General features: G+C 42.2%; 1 protein-coding gene across 3 annotated transcripts in view; it reads right to left on the bottom strand.

The window, feature by feature from the left end:
• Window positions 1-18147, bottom strand: part of HOOK3 (hook microtubule tethering protein 3) — a 125310-nt gene that overhangs the window by 33952 nt on the left and 73211 nt on the right. For all 3 annotated transcript variants that reach the window (XR_013397263.1, XM_015145265.3, XM_077943570.1), the window contains exons 11-14: window positions 16590-16791; window positions 11404-11514; window positions 10295-10382; window positions 1399-1468 (exon numbers count right to left, since the gene is read on the bottom strand). Coding sequence is in view for 2 of the 3 variants with exons in the window: in XM_015145265.3 (XP_015000751.2) it covers window positions 1399-1468; window positions 10295-10382; window positions 11404-11514; window positions 16590-16791 (471 nt within the window). In the remaining variant the exon portion in view is untranslated. The remainder of the gene's footprint in view (window positions 1-1398; window positions 1469-10294; window positions 10383-11403; window positions 11515-16589; window positions 16792-18147) is intronic.

The following is an 18147-nucleotide window of genomic DNA, read 5'->3' as shown; positions in this document are numbered from 1 at the left end:
CTTAAACAAATGTTAACCAACAACTACAAATTGTTTCCATTTATTCAACAAGTATTTGAAAGCTTATTTCAACTTTTACAGTGTATGAAACCCTTACACAAATGTTATTTAGTATCTACCAAGGAAGTTTATGAAGAAGCAAGGCCAGTGTCCATTTTAAAAAGGGGCAAATAGGCCCCAAAAAGGTAAAAAGCAATATTCAGAATTAATCAGTCTCCTTTTAATGGACATTTGGTGTCTCCCCCCCTTATTTTTCATTTTTATACATAAAGCTAGTTATGCATAAAAATAAATGAAACTGGCTGGGTGCGGTGGTTTACACCTGTAATCCCAGCACTTTGGGAGGGCAAGGCAGGCGGATTACTTCAGCTCAAGGAGTTCAAGACCAGCCTGGGAAACATGGCAAAACCCGGTCTCTACAAAAAATAGCCAGGCGTGGTGGCATGTGCCTGAGATCCTAGCTACTAAGCAGGCTGAGGTAGGAGGATTGCTTGAGCCCAGAAGGTCAAGGCTGCTAAGTAAGCTGTGACCACGCCACTGCACTCCAGCCTGGGTGACAGAGCAAGACCTTGCTTCTAAATAAATAAATAAATAAATAAATAAATGGAATTTTTAAAATGCTATGAATAAAAAATATAAGGTATGATTGAGGGAAGAGGAGTTTAAGATGGGGAGTCATTTCCTCCTGTCTATAGCATTATGTCTTTCCCAGACCTTTCCATGTGGTTAGCAGATAAATCTTTTTTTTTTTTTTTTTTTTGAGACAGAGTCTTGCTCTGTCTCCCAGGCTGGAGTGCAGTGGCGCAACCTCAGCTCACTGCAAGCTCCGCCTCCTGGGTTCACATCATTTTCCTGCCTCAGCCTCCCGAGTACCTGGGATTACAGGTGCCTGCCACCACGCCTGGCTAATTTTTTGTATTTTTAGTAGAGACAGGGTTTCACCATGTTAGCTAGGATGGTCTCGATCTCCTGAACTTGTGATCCGCCCACCTCAGCCTCCCAAAGTGCTGAGATTACAGGTGTTAGCCACCAAGCCCAGCCGGTTAGCAGACAAATCTTAATAACTAATGATTTTGCATGCTGATAGCTAAGCACAACTATTGTCTACAGGCCAAATGTCTTCATTGCTTAATGTCTGCTGAGGATACTCAAGCTTAGGACATAATAATTGGCTTTGTATGTGTGAAAGATTGTCTTATTGAAGTGAGCAAATCAATTTTCCATAGGGCCAGCAGAAGAAAGATTCTAACATGTTGAAAACATAAAAATTTAACACTGAGTTCATGTTGAAAATGTTGGTTAGAAAGAATAAGGAAATGATCTTCTTCATATTGTAGAGAAGTACGTTTTCTCCAGGAATACTGTGCAGTGTAAATGTGAACACCACAATCTCCTTACCTGATTTCAGGTGTAACAATCTCTGCAGCTAGACTGTCTGAAGACTCCTGACTTCCAAGAGGCATTAACCCTGTAAATATACAAACATAAATATAAGGCTAATGGAAAACACAGTTATACAACTTTCGATATGAAACCCTACTTTGAGCATTAATTTTTAACAGCAAAAATAATTTTCAAGTAAAGGACCGTGTCACAGTGGTCTTAAAATATTATTAAGTGTGGTCTTAATAAAAATACCATTTTAAGTATTTTTAAGTATACAACAGAATGGCATTCAGTATATTCACAATGTTGTGTAACCATCACTGCTACGTATTTTCAAAACTTTTTCATCATCCAAATCACAAACTCTGTAACCATTAAGCAGTAATTCCCTATTCCTCCCTCCCCTATCCCCTGGTAACCTCTATTCTATTCTATTCTATTTTTTTTTTTTTTTTTTTTGAGACGGAGTCTCGCTCTGTTGCCCAGGCTGGAAGGCAATGGCACGATCTCAGCTCACTGCAACCTCTGCCTCCTGGGGTCGGGCAATTCTTTTGTCTCAGCCTCCCGAGTAGCTGGGATTACAGGTGCCCACCCAACTAATTTTTTGTATTTCTAGAAGAGATGGGGTTTCACCATGTTGGCCAGGCTGGTCTTGAACTCCTGACTTCAGGTGATCCTCCCGCCAGAGCCTCCCAAAGTGCTGGGATTACAGGCGTGAGCCACTGTGCCCCGCCTTACTTTTTAAATGTAATGATGTGGCTGGGCACGGTGGCTCAAGCCTGTAATCCCAGCACTTTGGGAGGCCGAGACGGGCGGATCACGAGGTCAGGAGATCGAGACCAGCCTGGCTAACACGGTGAAACCCCGTCTCTACTAAAAATACAAAAAACTAGCCGGGCGAGGTGGTGGGCGCCTGTAGTCCCAGCTATTTGGGAGGCTGAGGCAGGAGAATGGCGTAAACCTGGGAGGCAGAGCTTGTAGTGAGCTGAGATCCGGCCACTGCACTCCAGCCTGGGTGACAGAGCGAGACTCTGTCTCAAAAAAAAAAAAAAAAAAAAATGTAATGATGTAACATACATATTACTCTCTGTCAGGTGTATAGAAAATATTCCTTATTATTATTATTATTTTTTTGAGATGGAGTCTCACTTTGTCACCCAGGCTGGAGTGTAGTGGCATGATCTTGGCTCACTGCAACCTCTGTCTCCTGGGTTCAAGCAATTCTCCTACCTCAGCCTGCTGAGTAGCTGGGATTACAGGCACCTGCCACCACACCCAGCTAGTTTTTGCATTTTTAGTAGAGACAGGGTTTCACCACGTTGGCCAGGCTGGTCTCGAACTCCTGACCTAAGGCAATCTGCCCACCTCAGTCTCCCAAAGTGCTGGGATTAAAGGTGTGAGCCACTACACCCGGCCACCTTATTCTTTTAAATGGCTCTACTGTATACAGTTGAACAAGAATACTATTCCTGTATTGCTGAACTTTCAGGCTGTTTCAAAATCTCACTATTAGAAACAATGCTTTAATTCATTAGGGTAAATTTAATTCGTAGAGCAAAAGTGCTAGGTCAAAGGATACATAAACAAAGAGGGTGTCCTAATCCTTTTTCTGTTGCTTATAACAGAACTGAAACTGAGTAATTTATAACAAACACTATTTTTGGCTGGCTGTGGTGACTCATGCCTGTAACCCCAGCACTTTGGGAGGCCGAGGTGGGTGGATCGATTGGGCTCAGGAGTTCGAGACCAGCCTGAGCAACATGGTGAGACCCCATCTCCACCAAAAATACAAAAAATTAGGTGAGCGCCATGGTGCATGCCTGTATTCCCAGCTACTTGGGAAGCTGAGGTGGGAGGATCACTTGAGCCCAGGAGGCAGAGGCCAGACCATGCCACTGCATCCCAGCTTGGGTAAACAAGTGAGACCTCATCTCAAAAAAAAAAAAAAAAATTATTATTTACAATTCTAGAGGCTGAGAAGTCCAAGACTGAGGGGGCACATCTGGTAAGAGCCTGCCTGCTGGTGGGGACTCTGCAGAGTCCCGAGGCAACACAGGGCATTACATAGTGAGGGGGTTGAGCATGCTCACTTGTTTGCTCAGGTCTCTCTTTCTTTTTATTGAGGAGTTTTACTCTTGTCACCCAGGCTGGAATACAGTAGCACGATCTTGGTTAACTGCAACCTCCGCCTCTCATGTTCAAGTGATTCTCCTGCCTCAGCCTCCCCAGTAACTGGGATTACAGATGCCCATCTCCACACCCAGCTAATCCTTGTATTTTTAGTAGAGACCAGTTTTTGCCATGTCAGCCAGGCTGGTCTCAAACTCCTGACCTCAGGAGATCCACCCGCCTCAGGCCTTTCAAAGTCCTGGGATTACAGGCATGAGCCACTGCACCAGGCCCTCTTTTTCTTATAAAGCAACCAGTACCACTCCCATGATGACGCATTACTCCATTAACGTATTAATCCATGGATGCATTAATCCATCCCTGAGGGCAGAGTCCTCATGCTTTAATCACCTCTTGAAGGCCCCACCTCTCAAAACTACCACATTGGGTATTAACTTTCAATATGAGTTTCAGAGGGGACATTCAAACTATGGCAGCAAGGTTAAAACATATAGGTTTATAGGTGCAAAGAAACAAATGTGACAGTTTACATGAAAGGGCTTATGGTTTCTTGATTATATCAGAGCTGAGAGAAAAAGGGTTAAACTTCAGGTGAGATTCTTGAAATTGCATAAAAACTCATGTAGAGGCTGGGTGCAGTGGCTCATACCTGTAATCCCAGCACATTGGGAGGTCAATGCAGGCAGATCACCTGAGGTCAGGAGTTCAAGACCAGCCTGGTCAACATGGTGACACCCTGTCTCTACTAAAAATACAAAAAATTAGCTGGGTATGGTGGCGGGCGCCTGTAATTCCAGCTACTCTGGAGGCTGAGGCAGGAGAATCACTTGAACCTGGGAGGCGGAGGCTGCAATGAACCGAGATCACACCACTGTGCTCCAGGCTGGGCAAAAAGAGCAAAATTCCACCTCAAAAAAAAAAAAAAAAAGAAAAAAGAAAAAGAAAAAACAACACTCATGTGGAGATGCTTAGAGATATCTGAAAGAACTGTGAGGCAGCAATGAGGATGCAGTTATAATCACAAACGATATACTTTTGGTGAAAAAAAGAAAGATATATAATAATTTCCTTAAGTTGTCCTTGGTAATCTAGAATAGAGAAAAAAAATTTGGATATCTCAATTAGGGTTTGACAGCTTGGTCTAGAAACAGGTCAAGAGAATAAAGAAGGGGAGTGGTGGTAAGAACAGAATGAAAATGGTTTCTGTGCAGCTGGGTAAACTGGAAAATGAAGCAAGAAGACAGCTGATTAATAAGACAACAGAGAGAGAGCAAGGAGGTGAAATGAAAGAGAGGAGCAGGGAAAAAAGAATGTTGTAGTCAGAGGAAAAGAAAAATTCCAGTTCCAGGTAACTAAAAAGCCACAGGCTGGTTACTAGTCTGGGAGTGAACTGTGAAGCCAAACAAGCGATCCATCAGCCTCCACCATCCCCAGCTGATGACAAAGGAGTGGGAGGGGTAAACCTTGAGCTAAGTGTGGTTCTTTTCCTGGGAGAAAGAGCAGTTTTCTCCTTAGGATCTAAGTTCCTTAATGGATTGACACCTACTCAACTTTTCTTAGTTGAAAAAAAATCACTGCTTTAGGAAGTCTGATGTACTTAAAAGAAAATTATCATTTTCTTTTAGAGACAGGGTCTCGCTGTCACCCATGCTGGAGTGAAGTGGCACAGTTTTGGCTCACTGTAACCTCAAACTCCTGGGCTCAAGTGATCCTCCCATCCGAGCCTTCCAAGTAGCTGGGACTACAGGTATGAGCCATTGCACCTAGTCATTATTTTTATTTTTGTAATACATATTTAGAGACAGATGGAGTCTCAATGTGTTGGCCACGCTGAACTCAAGCTCCTGGACTCAAGAAATCTTCCTTCCTTGGCCTCCCAAAGTGCTGGGATTACAGGCACGAGCCACCATGCCTGGCCCATATTCTATTTAATATTTGAAATAATTGTGTTAAGTGTGCAACATTAAATTACCTGCCACTAGGTGTGATCTTAGGGCACCAGCAAAACTAGGTCACCCTGATTTGTCAAGAGTAAATGGTTATCTGGTCGGGCGCGGTGGCACACACCTGTAATCCCAGCACTTTGGGAGGCCATGGAGGGCAGATCACCTGAGGCCAAGAGTTCAAGATCAGCCTGGTCAACATGATGAAACTCTTTCTCTATTAAAAATGCAAAAAGTGGCTGGGTGCGGTGGCTCATGCCTGTAATCCCAGCACTTTGAGAGGCCGAGGCGGGTGGATCACCTGAGGCCAGGAGTTCAAGATCAGCCTGGTCAACATGATGAAACTCCTTCTCTATTAAAAATGCAAAAAGTGGCTGGGTGCGGTGGCTCATGCCTGTAATCCCAGCACTTTGAGAGGCCGAGGCGGGCGGATCACCTGAGGTCAGGAGTTCGAAACCAGCCTGGCCAACATGGTGAAACCCTGTCTTTACTAAATATACAAAATTTAGCTGGTCGTGGTGGCAGTTCACCTGTAATCCCAGGTACTCGGGAGGCTAAGGCAGGAGAATCGCTTGAAACTGGGAGGCGGAGGTTGCGCTGAGCTTAGATTGCGCCATTGTACTCCAGCCTGGGGGACAAGAGCAAGACTTCGTCTTAAAAACACTCCAGTCTGGGCGACAAGAGCGAGACTCCATCTCAAAAAAAGAAAAAAGAAAATAGTTATCTGATATCTTCTTAAGAAAGAGTATCAGAGTATTACAGCCAACTTTTCTGTATTACATTTAATACAGCACAACTTTTTCTATATTACATTTAATACTGTTTTCATTTAAAATTACATACTGGGGAGTGCTTTGCCTTACTAAGAGCATCTAAAACTCTTCATCTGGCTCTGGAGAAAGAAGTTATGATTCTCATTTTGCAGAACAAAACAAGTCTTGGAGAGTTTAGTTACTAGCTCAAGCTGCAGGGCAGAGACCATTATGATGGTATTCAACATTTATGACACCTTATGTTTATGATGGTACATACCAGTTTTCTTTTTAAAGTTGTGAATCTTTTTGGGCCTTCTTTAATGGTTAAGTGTTTTGGTTTTTTGGGGTTTTTTTGGAGACAGTCTCACTCTGTTGCCCAGGCTGAAGTGCAGTGGTGCTACTTCAGCTCACTGTGGCATCCACCTCCCGGGTTCAAGCAATTCTTGTGCCTCAGCCTCTTGAGTAGCTAGAATTACAGGCACGCACCACCATGCCTGGCTAATTTTTCTATTTTTAGTAGAGGCGGAGTTTTGCCATGTTGGCCAGGCTGGTCTCCAACTTCTGGCCTCAAGTGATCCACCTGCCTTGGCCTCCCAAAGTGCTGGGATCACAGGCGTCAGCCACTGTGCCCAGTCTAATGGTTAAGTGTTTTAATCAAATAAAGTATACCATAAAGTTAACCTAAATATGTTTTGGGATATCTCCACACATCTTTTTTTTTTTTTTTCCTCTTAGTGATTGAAAGTTTGAATGATACGGAATCATCAGCCCACCTAAATGATTGAGCTTTGGGTCTTTTTGGGTCAACCAAGGGAAAGTGAGAAGGAAGTCAAGGAAGCCAAGAAACTACTCTCACGCCCTTCTGTGGTTGGTTGTATTTGCAAGACAGGGGGTCCCCAAGTGTCTTCACTTTTTGATCCTTAGCATGGTTCCCATTTTAGAAGCTGAAGTCCCAGACTCCTTTCTGCTTATATAAGGGGTGTCAGGCAACAGAGTGTTATTTAAGAAAATTTTTTCTGTAAGTCATTTCATTAATACTTCTTGAGGACTGTATGATCTCACACTGATAACAAAGGGGATGACAGAAAGGTGAGATACAAACATGTTCTCCCAACATGTCCCAACAGTGAGGAAATGAATTTTACCTTACATCTGCCTCCATTATTCTATGCCAGAGGGCCTAAAACATTGATGTGCACAAAAAACATCTGGGGCACTGTTTTAAATTTCACCTTTCTGAACCTTGTCCCCCGAGTCCCTGATTTGTAGGCATGAGTGGACCTGGGAATCTGCATCCCAGGTGATTCTAACATTATCCACCATGCTGTAAGAAACACTATTCTTTTTTGTTTTGTTTTGTTTTTCAAACAGAGTCTTGCTCTGTCCCCTAGGCTGGAGTGCAGTGGCACAATCTCAGCTCACTGCAAGCTCTGCCTCCCAGGTTCACGCCATTCTCCTGCCTCAGCCTCCCAAGTAGCTGGGACTACAGGTGCCTGCCACCATGCCCAGCTAATTTTTTGTATTTTTAGTAGAGATGGGGTTTCACCGTGTTAGCCAGGATGGTCTTGAACTCCTGACCTCGTGATCTGTCCACCTCAGCCTCTCAAAGTGCTGGGATTACAGGCATGAACCACCGTGCCTGGCCAAGAAACACCATTCTTACACAAACTTGATGAGGTTTAAAAAACTCAAGTTGCAATTAAGTCTTTGTTTCTGTCATCCTTGCCAAATTATCCTATTACTAAATTGGCCCTTTTCTTTTTCTTTTTTTTTTTGTTGCCCAGGCTGGAATGCAGTGGCGCAACCTCAGCTCACTGGAGTGACCTCAGCTCACTGGAGACTCTGCCTCCCAGGCTCAAGTGATCCCCCTGCCTTAGTCTCCTGAGTAGTTGGGCCCACAGGCACATGCCACCATGATCAGCTAATTTTTAAATTTTTTTTTGTGGGGGGGTGTCTTGCTATGTTGCCCAGGCTGCTCTTGAACTTGTAAGCTCAAGCCCTCTGTCCACCTCAGCCTCCCCAAGGGTTGGGATTACAGGTGTCACCACCATGCCTGGCCTAAATTTGCCCTTTTCTACAAAACACTGACAGCCCCTAACCTGAATAGCATTGCTGGATCTAAGCTTAAATTGTCTGCCCAAAGCAATTTACAACAAAGTAGGAATTAGATTTAAAACATCTTTTATGGCACTTGGATTAAAATATATATATATACACATCCACATATATACACACACATCTACATCTACATCTACATCTACATCTACATCTACATCTTGGCCAGGCGCGGTGGCTCACACCTGTAATCTCAGCACTTTGGGAGGCTGAGGTGGGCGGGTCACACAGTCAGGAGATTGAGACCATCCTGGCTAACACGGTGAAACCCTGTCTCTACTAAAAATACAAAAAATTAGCCGGGCGTGGTGGCACACCCCTGTAGTCCCAGCTACTAGGGAGGCTGTGGCAGGATAATCGCTTGAACCTGGGAGCCAAGATCTCGCCACTGCACTCCAGCCTGGCAACAGAGTGAGACTCCGTCTCAAAATATGTATCTATCTTAAGGGAAGTATTAAGAATACCTCTATTACACTACTTTTGTTTCTCCTTTGGAGAAATTAGCACGGCAGCATCGTCTAATTCAAAAGCTGTAGAAGTCAACGTCCACTTTTTTTCATGGGCCTGTTAAAGCCCTATCATTCATTCTTGACTCATCCTATGTCTTTGGGAAGCCTTTCTGGGTAAACCTATCCACAAGGAAAATCCTTTATGTCACTACCAGCCCTTGCACACGTTTCAATTATAGCACTTATTATCTTGTACCACAATTGCCTAATTTATTTTTGTATCTCCAGCTCTAATACATACAGTGCCTGGCAAACAGCAGGCGCTAAATAATTGTGGGATGAATGAGTCCGCGGCAAGAGACTAGGCCGGGAGTTTTAAAAATCAATGCTGACTGAGAAATGAAGTACGGAAATGTCAAGGGCTGCAATAAAAATAATCCCTAACAGCACAGAATCCTCATTAAGGGAACACAGGTCAGGCACGTGTCCCAGCCCGTCGGCGCTGAGGGGTTGGTGGTGTCTTCATTGTTAGGAAACATGTGGGCTCTCTCCTCCCCGCAACCCCTCAAGAGCCCGGCCTCCCAGGTTCCCACTCTTTATGTGCGCCCCACCCGTGACCGACTCTCCCCAGGCCGCTGCTTGTCCTAGCCAGAGCCACCCCTTCCAGTCGCTACGCCAAGGAGGGGCGTTCAGATCCTCCAGTGAGGGCCTAGGAGGCCTTTCATGGCCAATCAGTAGCCAGGCCCTGCAATTTGGGAGGGACTCGGCATCCACACGGACAGCTGGACTGCTGGGCGATTCCTTAGGGTGCTTGTTTTACGCAAGGCTTAGAGGTCAAAAATAAGGGGACACAGTACTCTCAGAATGGAAGGGAGCCACACAGACTGTCTGGGTTGCCCATTTTCTAAGACGAACCAACTGCTTTTCAGATTCCTCTCCACCTTTTACGCATTCCTCTGAAAAAAGCGGGTGTGACTGATTTGGCAATTGGCTCAGTGACTGAGGGTTCAGACCACCATTTGGACCAATAAGAAAAGGCAATCGCTGGAGCCTGGGCTTTGCGAAGAGGAGTGCAAGTGGGCCCAATGTTTCATTTTTATCTATTGGTACAATCATGTTCAAGTGAACCAAATAGTTTTATTTATACTATTAGAAATAAATCATCTGGCTGGGCGTGGTGGCTCACGCCTGTAATCCCAGCACTTTGGGAGCCAAGGCGGGTGGATCACCTGAGGTCAGGAGTTCCAGATCAGCCTGGCCAACATGGTGAAACCCTGTCTCTACTAAAAATACAAAAATTAGCCGGGCGTGTTGGTGTGCCTGTAATCCCAACTTTTGGAAGGCTGAGGCAGGAGAACCACTTGAATCCGGGAAGCAGAGGTTACAGCGAGCAGAGACTGTGCCATTGCACTCCAGCCTGGGCAATAAGAGTGAAACTCCATTTCAAAAAAAAAGAAAGAAAAGAAAAAAATAAAAGAAAGAAATCATCTGGTTTGTGCTCCCAAAACGTTTTTACCTTGAGTTGTGAGCTGCCCTTCTTGAGCTTGTACACAACGAAGCTCTTCAATGGTTTCCTTCAGAGAATCCCTTTCTGTTCTCAGTCTCTGGAGAGACACAAAAACATGAAGGGTTAGCTTCACGTTTTAAGAATTTATTCACCAGACGCCTTTGTCTTACCTAATAGAATGATAAACAATAGTGAACATGAACATGTTTTACCTTTTGCTTTTCTATGGAAAGATCATAGAAGGAAGAAAAGATTAAAACAATTTTTCCCATTTAACAATACTGGATATCTACTATGTGCAAGGCAATATGCTATCCACAGTTAAACAAAACTGTCTACTCCATCTTTAACAATTAGTAACTAATTTCTTTCTTTTTTTTTTTTTTTTTGAGACGGAGTCTTGCTCTGTCGCCCAGGCTGGAGTGCAGTGGCGGGATCTCGGCTCACTGCAAGCTCCGCCTCCCGGGTTCACGCCATTCTCCTGCCTCAGCCTCCCGAGTAGCTGGGACTACAGGCGCCTGGCACCTCGCCTGGCTAGTTTTTTTTGTATTTTTTTAGTAGAGGCGGGGTTTCACCATATTAGCCAGGATGGTCTTGATCTCCTGACCTTGTGATCCGCCTGTCTCGGCCTCCCAAAGTGCTGGGATTACAGGCTTGAGCCACCGCACCCGGCCACTAATTTCTTAACATTCTTTTCACTAGACATAAAACATTGAAGAACAAAGACAATAAATATTCATAAATCATGAAAAAGTAGAAATATTTTTAAAAGATTTGAAATATGCTGAACAACAAAAAGTCCTCTATTAATCATACAGAAAACAAGAAAGCTACACAAACTTATAGAAAGTCATGAGCAGAACAATGTAAAGGAGACAACAGTGGTAGAAAAGATAACTATATAAAAAATAAATCTGAATGAAGTATTATAAAAATATTCTTTAGACTTTTTTTGCCTTATTTCTGAAACACAAATGGAATTCTCCTATAGCTTAAAAATAAACAGGATTTCTAATTTTTAAATTCATAAATAAATTAATGTGGCCAAACATGAATTAAACATAAATGCCTTAATTTTAGCAGCGCTCAAAACCAAAATGTATAATACATATACTCACATCCTTTTCTTTTTGAAGACTGTCAACTTTTTCTTTTAGCCGCTTATATTCAAAATCTAGTTTATCTGCTTTCTTTGATTCTTCGGATAATCTATTTTGTAGTTCTACTACCTGATACAGAAAGATACCATTACTTATACATAATCTGAAACATTAGAAATTATCACTATTTTCTTCTATAGGTTTAAGAAAACCAAACCCTCTCCCACCAGTACTCAAATGCATATGATCCAGCAGTCTAACACAGTGGAGAGAACTAGGAATAAAAACCTGCCCAGTTACTATGGGTTCCCAACCAGAATCATCCAGTGTAACAATGTTCAAAATCATACAAGAATCTATAGGATTTTCATTTCCAGCAATAGAGATAACTGGGTAGTCTGAAATTCTTTTTGTATAAAACAAAATAAATGCTGGAGTGGGGCAGGGGGATTCCAATTGCATAGCGAAGCTTACAAGAAAATAAGGGAAATCCTCAGAGGTTAAAACCAGAATGAGAAGTTCATGCAGATGCTCTGGGTACCATGAGGTGTCAATAGGAACCTAGAGCTTTAAAAGGAGATGAGTGGTTGTTAAACCACCCTGGGCTCTCAAAGGTAACAAATCAGCAAATAGGTGCATTAGGAAAAAAAAATTTCATCAGCTGGAAAAATAAACTGAGTGCTTTGGGATTAAAAAAGCATAACTTGGGGGTTAAGTGCAGTGGCTCACGCCTATAATCCCAGTACTTTGGGAAGCTGAGGTGGGAGGACGGCTTGAACCCAAAATTTGAGACCAGACAAGGCAACATAGTGAGACCCCGTCTCTATAATTTAAAAATTAGCTGGGTGTGGCAGCACATGTCTTAGTTCCTCAGGCGGCTGAGGTGGGACGATCACTTGAGCCCAGGAGTTCAAGATTGCAGTGAGCTATGACCATACCATTGCACTCCAGCCTAGGAAACAGAGTGAGATCCTATCTTAAAAAAAAAGTAAGAATAAAAGAAAAAAGGGTAACTTGGAAGTTTGCAATCACAGCCTGTTAATAATACGTGGACTTGTGTTTGAATTTTTACTACTTGCATTGTCTGGGAAAACCTAAGCCAAGCAATTAGAGGAGTATTAGTTGGTAATGCTGTGGAAAATCTGCCATAAACAAACACACATATTGACCACAGAAACAAAACCTCAACCCATGAGCCTCAGGATTCCCCAAGGTAAAGATGAGCTAATGAAAGAGCAAAATCCAAAATTATAAAGGCCATAAAGAAATATGTCACAATGAACAAGACTCTGTGGAAAACATTAACAGCAATAACAACCAAAACATAATAGAATAAGATCTCTAAGGATTTCAGATTGGAATTATCAGATACAAAATACACATACTTAAAAAAATAAAGAGAAAAATCTAAATTTTAAAAGCAGTAGGAGGCCAGGCACGGCAGCTCACACCTGTAAGCCTAGCACTTTGGGTGGCTGAGGCAGGCAGATTGCCTGAGCTCAGGAGTTTGAGATCACCCTGGCGGCAACATGGTGAAACCCTGTATCTACTAAAATATAAAAATTCAGCCGGGCTTGGTGATGCACTTCTGTAATCCCAGCTACTCGGAAGAGTGTGGCAGGAGAATTGCTTGAACCCGGGAGGTGGAGGTTGTAGTGAGCTGAGATTGCACCACTGCACTCCAACCTGGGCCACAGAGCCAGACTCTGCCTCAAAATAAATAAATAAATAAATAAAAATAAAATAAAAAACAAAAAGGAGTAAGAGACCATCAAAAATAACCAGGGAGATTTGAAAAAGCACACAAAGAAGGCTTGTAGACAAAATATTATCATTTAAAAAATGAAGTGGCCGGTCACGGTGGCTCACGCCTGTAATCCCAGCACTTTGGGAGGCCAAGGCAGGTGGATTACCGGAAGTCAGGAGTTCGAGACCAGCCTGGCCAACATAGTGACACCCCGCATCTACTAAAAATACACAAAAATTAGCCAGGCATGGTGGTGGGCGCCTGTAATCCCAGCTGCTCAGGAGGTTGAGGCAGGAGAATCACTTGAATGTGGGAGGTGGAGGTTGCAATAAGCAGAGATTGTGCCACTGCACTCCAGCCTGGATGACAGAGTAAGACTCTGTCTCAAAACAAAACAAAACAAAAAACCAAAAACAAACAAACAGACGAAAACAAACAAACAAAAAACATATAGCAAACTGTAATATACTGGCAAAATAAAACATTCTGTATGTAATCAACAAGGAATGCTTTCCCACCATTATTGTTTTTCCCTCCAAGTTGTACTGAAATCTGGGTATGCTGATTAAGAAGAAAAAAAAGGATATGGAATAGAAAGGGAGAAATTGGGCTGGGTGCAGTGGCTCACACCTATAATCCCAGCCCTTTGGGAGGCCGAGACAGGAGGATGTCTTGAGCCCGGGTATTTAAGACCAGCCTGGGCAACATGATGAAACCCCATCTCTACAAAAATTACAAAATTAGCTGAGTGTGGTGGCACACACTTGTGGTCCTAGCTACTTGGGAAGCTGAGATGGGAGGATCACCCGAGCCTGGGGAGGTCGAGGTTGCAGTGAACCATGGCTGCACTACTGCACTCTAGCCTGGGTGACAGAGTGAAACCCTGTCTCAGAAAAAAAAAAAAAAAAAGACATAAATTCCTTTTATTTCTTTACTATATCCCTTCTGACAAGAGAATCTACAGACATTATCAGAAGTAATATGAGAATTTGGCAAGGTTGCAGAATCAACATATAAAAGTTAATTTCATTCATATAAATTAGTAATAAAGTGAAAATGGTATCTCTATCTAACTGCATTCAAAAAACAACCCAAAACACAAAGCACCTAACAGTAACTACAATGAAATATGCACAAAATCTTTAGAAGAACATTAATAAACTTAACCGAAAGACATGTAAGACCACGGAAAGGTCTCATGTTCAGACAGGAACAACTCTCCCCAAATTGATCAAGAGAGTCGAAGTAATTCCAATTCCCATGAGTTTGGAGTTTAAAGGGAAAGCAAAGGGCTGAGAACAGACTTCTGAAAAAGGACAAAATATAAGAGTCTGCACTACCACCTATCAAAATTGCTAAAAATCTGTAAAACTTGAGTGTGATATTGGTGTAGGAACAGATAAATATACCAAGGGAACAGAAGAAAGTGTCCAGAAACAACCCATAAACAACATGGATACTTTAGATATACAAGATAGAACTGCAGGTCATTGTGGAATAAAGGACTATTAAATAAATGGTGGTAGGCTGACTGGTTATCCACACAGACAAAAAGAGTCTCAAAGGGATCCCTACTTCACACCCTACACAAAAATTAATTCCAAGTGGATTAAATACCTAAATGTGCAAAACAAACTTTAAATCTTTGTAAAGAAAATAGAGAAGATTAGACTATAAACTTATGTAGGAAATAATTTCTTAAAATATAAAAAGTACAAATCATAAAAGTACTTGAAGTTCATTATGCTGAAATTATCAACCTCAAAAAAGTAAAAGGCCAAGTCATAGACCTATAGGAGATTAAGTAAAAATATATGCAAGTGATGAAGAATATCTAGAACATATAAACAACCTTTAGAAATCAGTAAATGATTTAATCTTTTAAATGGGTAAAAGATAAAAATAGGAAATTTACAAAAGAAATATGGTCAGTCAATATATTTGTAATCAGAGTAACACGAAGTATAATTAAAAGGAGACACCATTTTATACCTATGTAATTGGCAAATTTTACTTATTTTTTCTTTTCTCAAGACAAGGTCTTACATGTCCCATGTTGCCAGCAGAGTCACATGCAGCACAAAAGCAAAGCTGGAGTGCAGTGGTGCAATCATAGCTCACTGTAGCCTCTGAGGCCCGGGCTCAAGCGATCCTTCAACCTCAGCCTCCCAAGTAGCTGGTACCACAGGTTCATGCCACCATACCCAGCTAACTTAAAGTTATTTTTAGAGATGGGGTCTTGCTATGTTTCCCAGGCTGGTCTGGAACTCCTGGGCTCAAGCCATTCTCCTGCCTCAGCCTCCCAAAGTGTTGAGATTACAGGCGTGAGACACTGTGCCAGGCCAGCAAAATTTAAAGTTTGCCAATACTGTGTGTTGGTGATGATGTGAAGCAACAGTAATATAAACTGCTTGTTGGTAACACAATAACTTTAAGGAACAATCTGCTAATATCTAACTATATTGATGATACTCTTAGACAGAAATTCCATCAAGTTGTAAAACCTTCACACATGTATAGTAGAGGACCTGTACAATACTATTTATATGGCATTTCTTTTAATACAGGAAAAAAAGCTGAAACAGCCTGTAGGACTCTTAACAGGAAAATGGGTAAATTTTGGTACAGAGACTAACTGAAATACTATACAGCAGCGGAAATGAATGTTATAAAGCTATACCTATCGTGATAAACAAATCTCACTGAGCAAAAGAAAAAAAATTTATATAAAGTTTTGGAACATGTCAAAATGCTATAACTTTTTAGGGATAAATATATATATGTAGCAAAAGTATAGAGAGACAAATGGGAATGAAAGCTGCAGCATGGAGGCTGCCTGTAATGAGGAGGGGGAGAGAATGTTTTATTCAAGCATGAATATTTACTGAACTATGCTTTTACATTTGTGTATTTCTTAAGTATTACATAATAAATAAATAAATAAATAAAAATAAGTAAATAAAAATAAAAGTACCTGCTATGGAGAGTTTAAAGCTCTTTAAATATAAGATAAATATAAATAAATACAATAGGCCGTGCATGGTGGCTCACAGTGGCTCACACCTGTAATCCTAGCACTTTGGAAGGCCGAGGCTGGTGGATCACTTGAGCTCAGAAGTTCAAGACCAGCCTGGGCAACACAGTGAAACCCCGTCTCTACCAAAATACAAAAAATTAGCTAGGTATGGCGGCATGCGTCTGTAGTCCCAGCTACTCGGGAGGCTGAGGCAGAAGAATTGCTTGAACCTGGGAGGTGGAGGTTGCAGTGAGCTAAGATCACGCCACTGCACTCCAGGCTGGGTGACAGAGTGAGACTTAGTCTCCTAAAAAAAATAAATACAATAAAGAAAAGATAAAAAATAGAATACCATGAAAACAAGTCAGTAATTTTGGTAAGCTACATGCTATAACTGAGAGCTTGCCTGAAACCATCATCAAGATGCTGTGTTTCTTTTACCTGTCTCTTGTAGGTTTCAAGTTGACTTCGCGCTGCGTTGGCCTTTCTTAACTCTTCCTCTAGACTGACAGTGTTCTGCATATACACGGTATTCTTCTCTTCTAAGAGTTTAACCTGCCGCCTTAAATCACCAAGGTCTTCTAGCTTCTTTTTATAAGATTCTACTTGACCTTCTAGTTTAGACACTTTATCAGAAGAATGTCTAGAATTAGATGGGAAATTAAAAAATCAGAAACACATCCACACTTGTAAAATTGTTTCAGTATTAAGAAGGATTGCCAGGAAACACATATCTAATGAAATAAGACAAAAGTGATTCCAGGTTAATTTTCTGCACAGGTTAAAATATATGACCTAAGTTACAATTACATGTTTAATGGAGAATAATAATTTAAGAAACCAAGCAGGAGAGGGCAGCCAGCAGAGTCACATGTGGCACAAAAGAAAAGTAAGTTTAACAGTGTCCAAATAATCTGGCAATTATCAGTGACGATCGGAATAGCAGCTTCAGTGGGGCAGTGTGGGCAGATAGTAGGGTCGAGGAGAGAACGTCAGTTTTACCTTATGTAATCTAAGTTTGGTTCTGGTGGGAAGGAGAGAGTAATAACTCCCTCTCTTTTTAAGATTAAAGAGACCTAAATGTGCATGTGCATGTATGTGTACAAAGGAGAGAGATCCAAAAGGCAAAAGAAATGAGGATTGATGTAACACAGTCCCTGTGTAGGCCAGAAAGGTGGAGGTCCAGAGCACTGAAGAAAGAATTAGCCCTGAACAGGAGGAAGAGTAACAGGTTTACACTCTCTAAAGAAAGGGTGGATGGGAACCCAGTGAAGTTTAGAGGTGCAGGAGACAAAAGACAGGGAGAGTCCAGCAGTTCATGGCCTCTTTCTTCCCTGCTATAGGAGACAAGGTCATCTATTGAGACTAAGGCATGGGAGGTGTGGGGGGAGGGCAGCCAGGGGAGTAGAATCCTGAAGAATCGGAATGGCTGTGAGTGAGACAATGAGCAGGGGGAGGGCGGGTCATTGGGAAGAACCCAGCTCAGAAGGAAGCCACCGACTGGCAGCAGCACAAAACTATCAATTACGCATTTCCCCTGTTCTCAGTATTCAAAGAGCAAAAGTAGAAAATGTAGATGGTTGAGATAATCAACAGAGGATAGGAGACTGTACAAGAAGAGGAGTGAAAAAATGAGGTGGCAGGGAGTGAGGCACCTCATGAGAGAACTGAAGGGATAACAACAAGGCCCAGCAAGAAAATGAGGCCTTGCGGGCGTGGCGAGAGAACAGTTCCAGAGCTGTGCAAGTAAGAAGTGATAGTCAGAATTTCTATTTTACAAACACTTGTGTATCACTTAATTGCCAGACACTGTTGCAAGTGTTTACAAATATAAATTCACTCAATTCCTCATATAAACCTGAGGTAGGCATGTGTATTGTTTCCATTTTGCAGATGAGCAAACGGCCATACAGAGGTTGCATGAGCAGTAGACCCGGGATCTCAGCCCAGGTAGCCTGGCTCTTAAGCTTGCTAGATGCTCAGAAACCCTAGAGTTTCT

The sequence above is a fragment of the Macaca mulatta genome, chromosome 8, assembly GCF_049350105.2.
Source record: "Macaca mulatta isolate MMU2019108-1 chromosome 8, T2T-MMU8v2.0, whole genome shotgun sequence".
NCBI classification, from domain to species: domain Eukaryota; kingdom Metazoa; phylum Chordata; class Mammalia; order Primates; family Cercopithecidae; genus Macaca; species Macaca mulatta.
The sequence above is the reverse complement of the archived record's forward strand: the minus strand, read 5'-3'. Positions and strand labels throughout refer to the sequence as shown.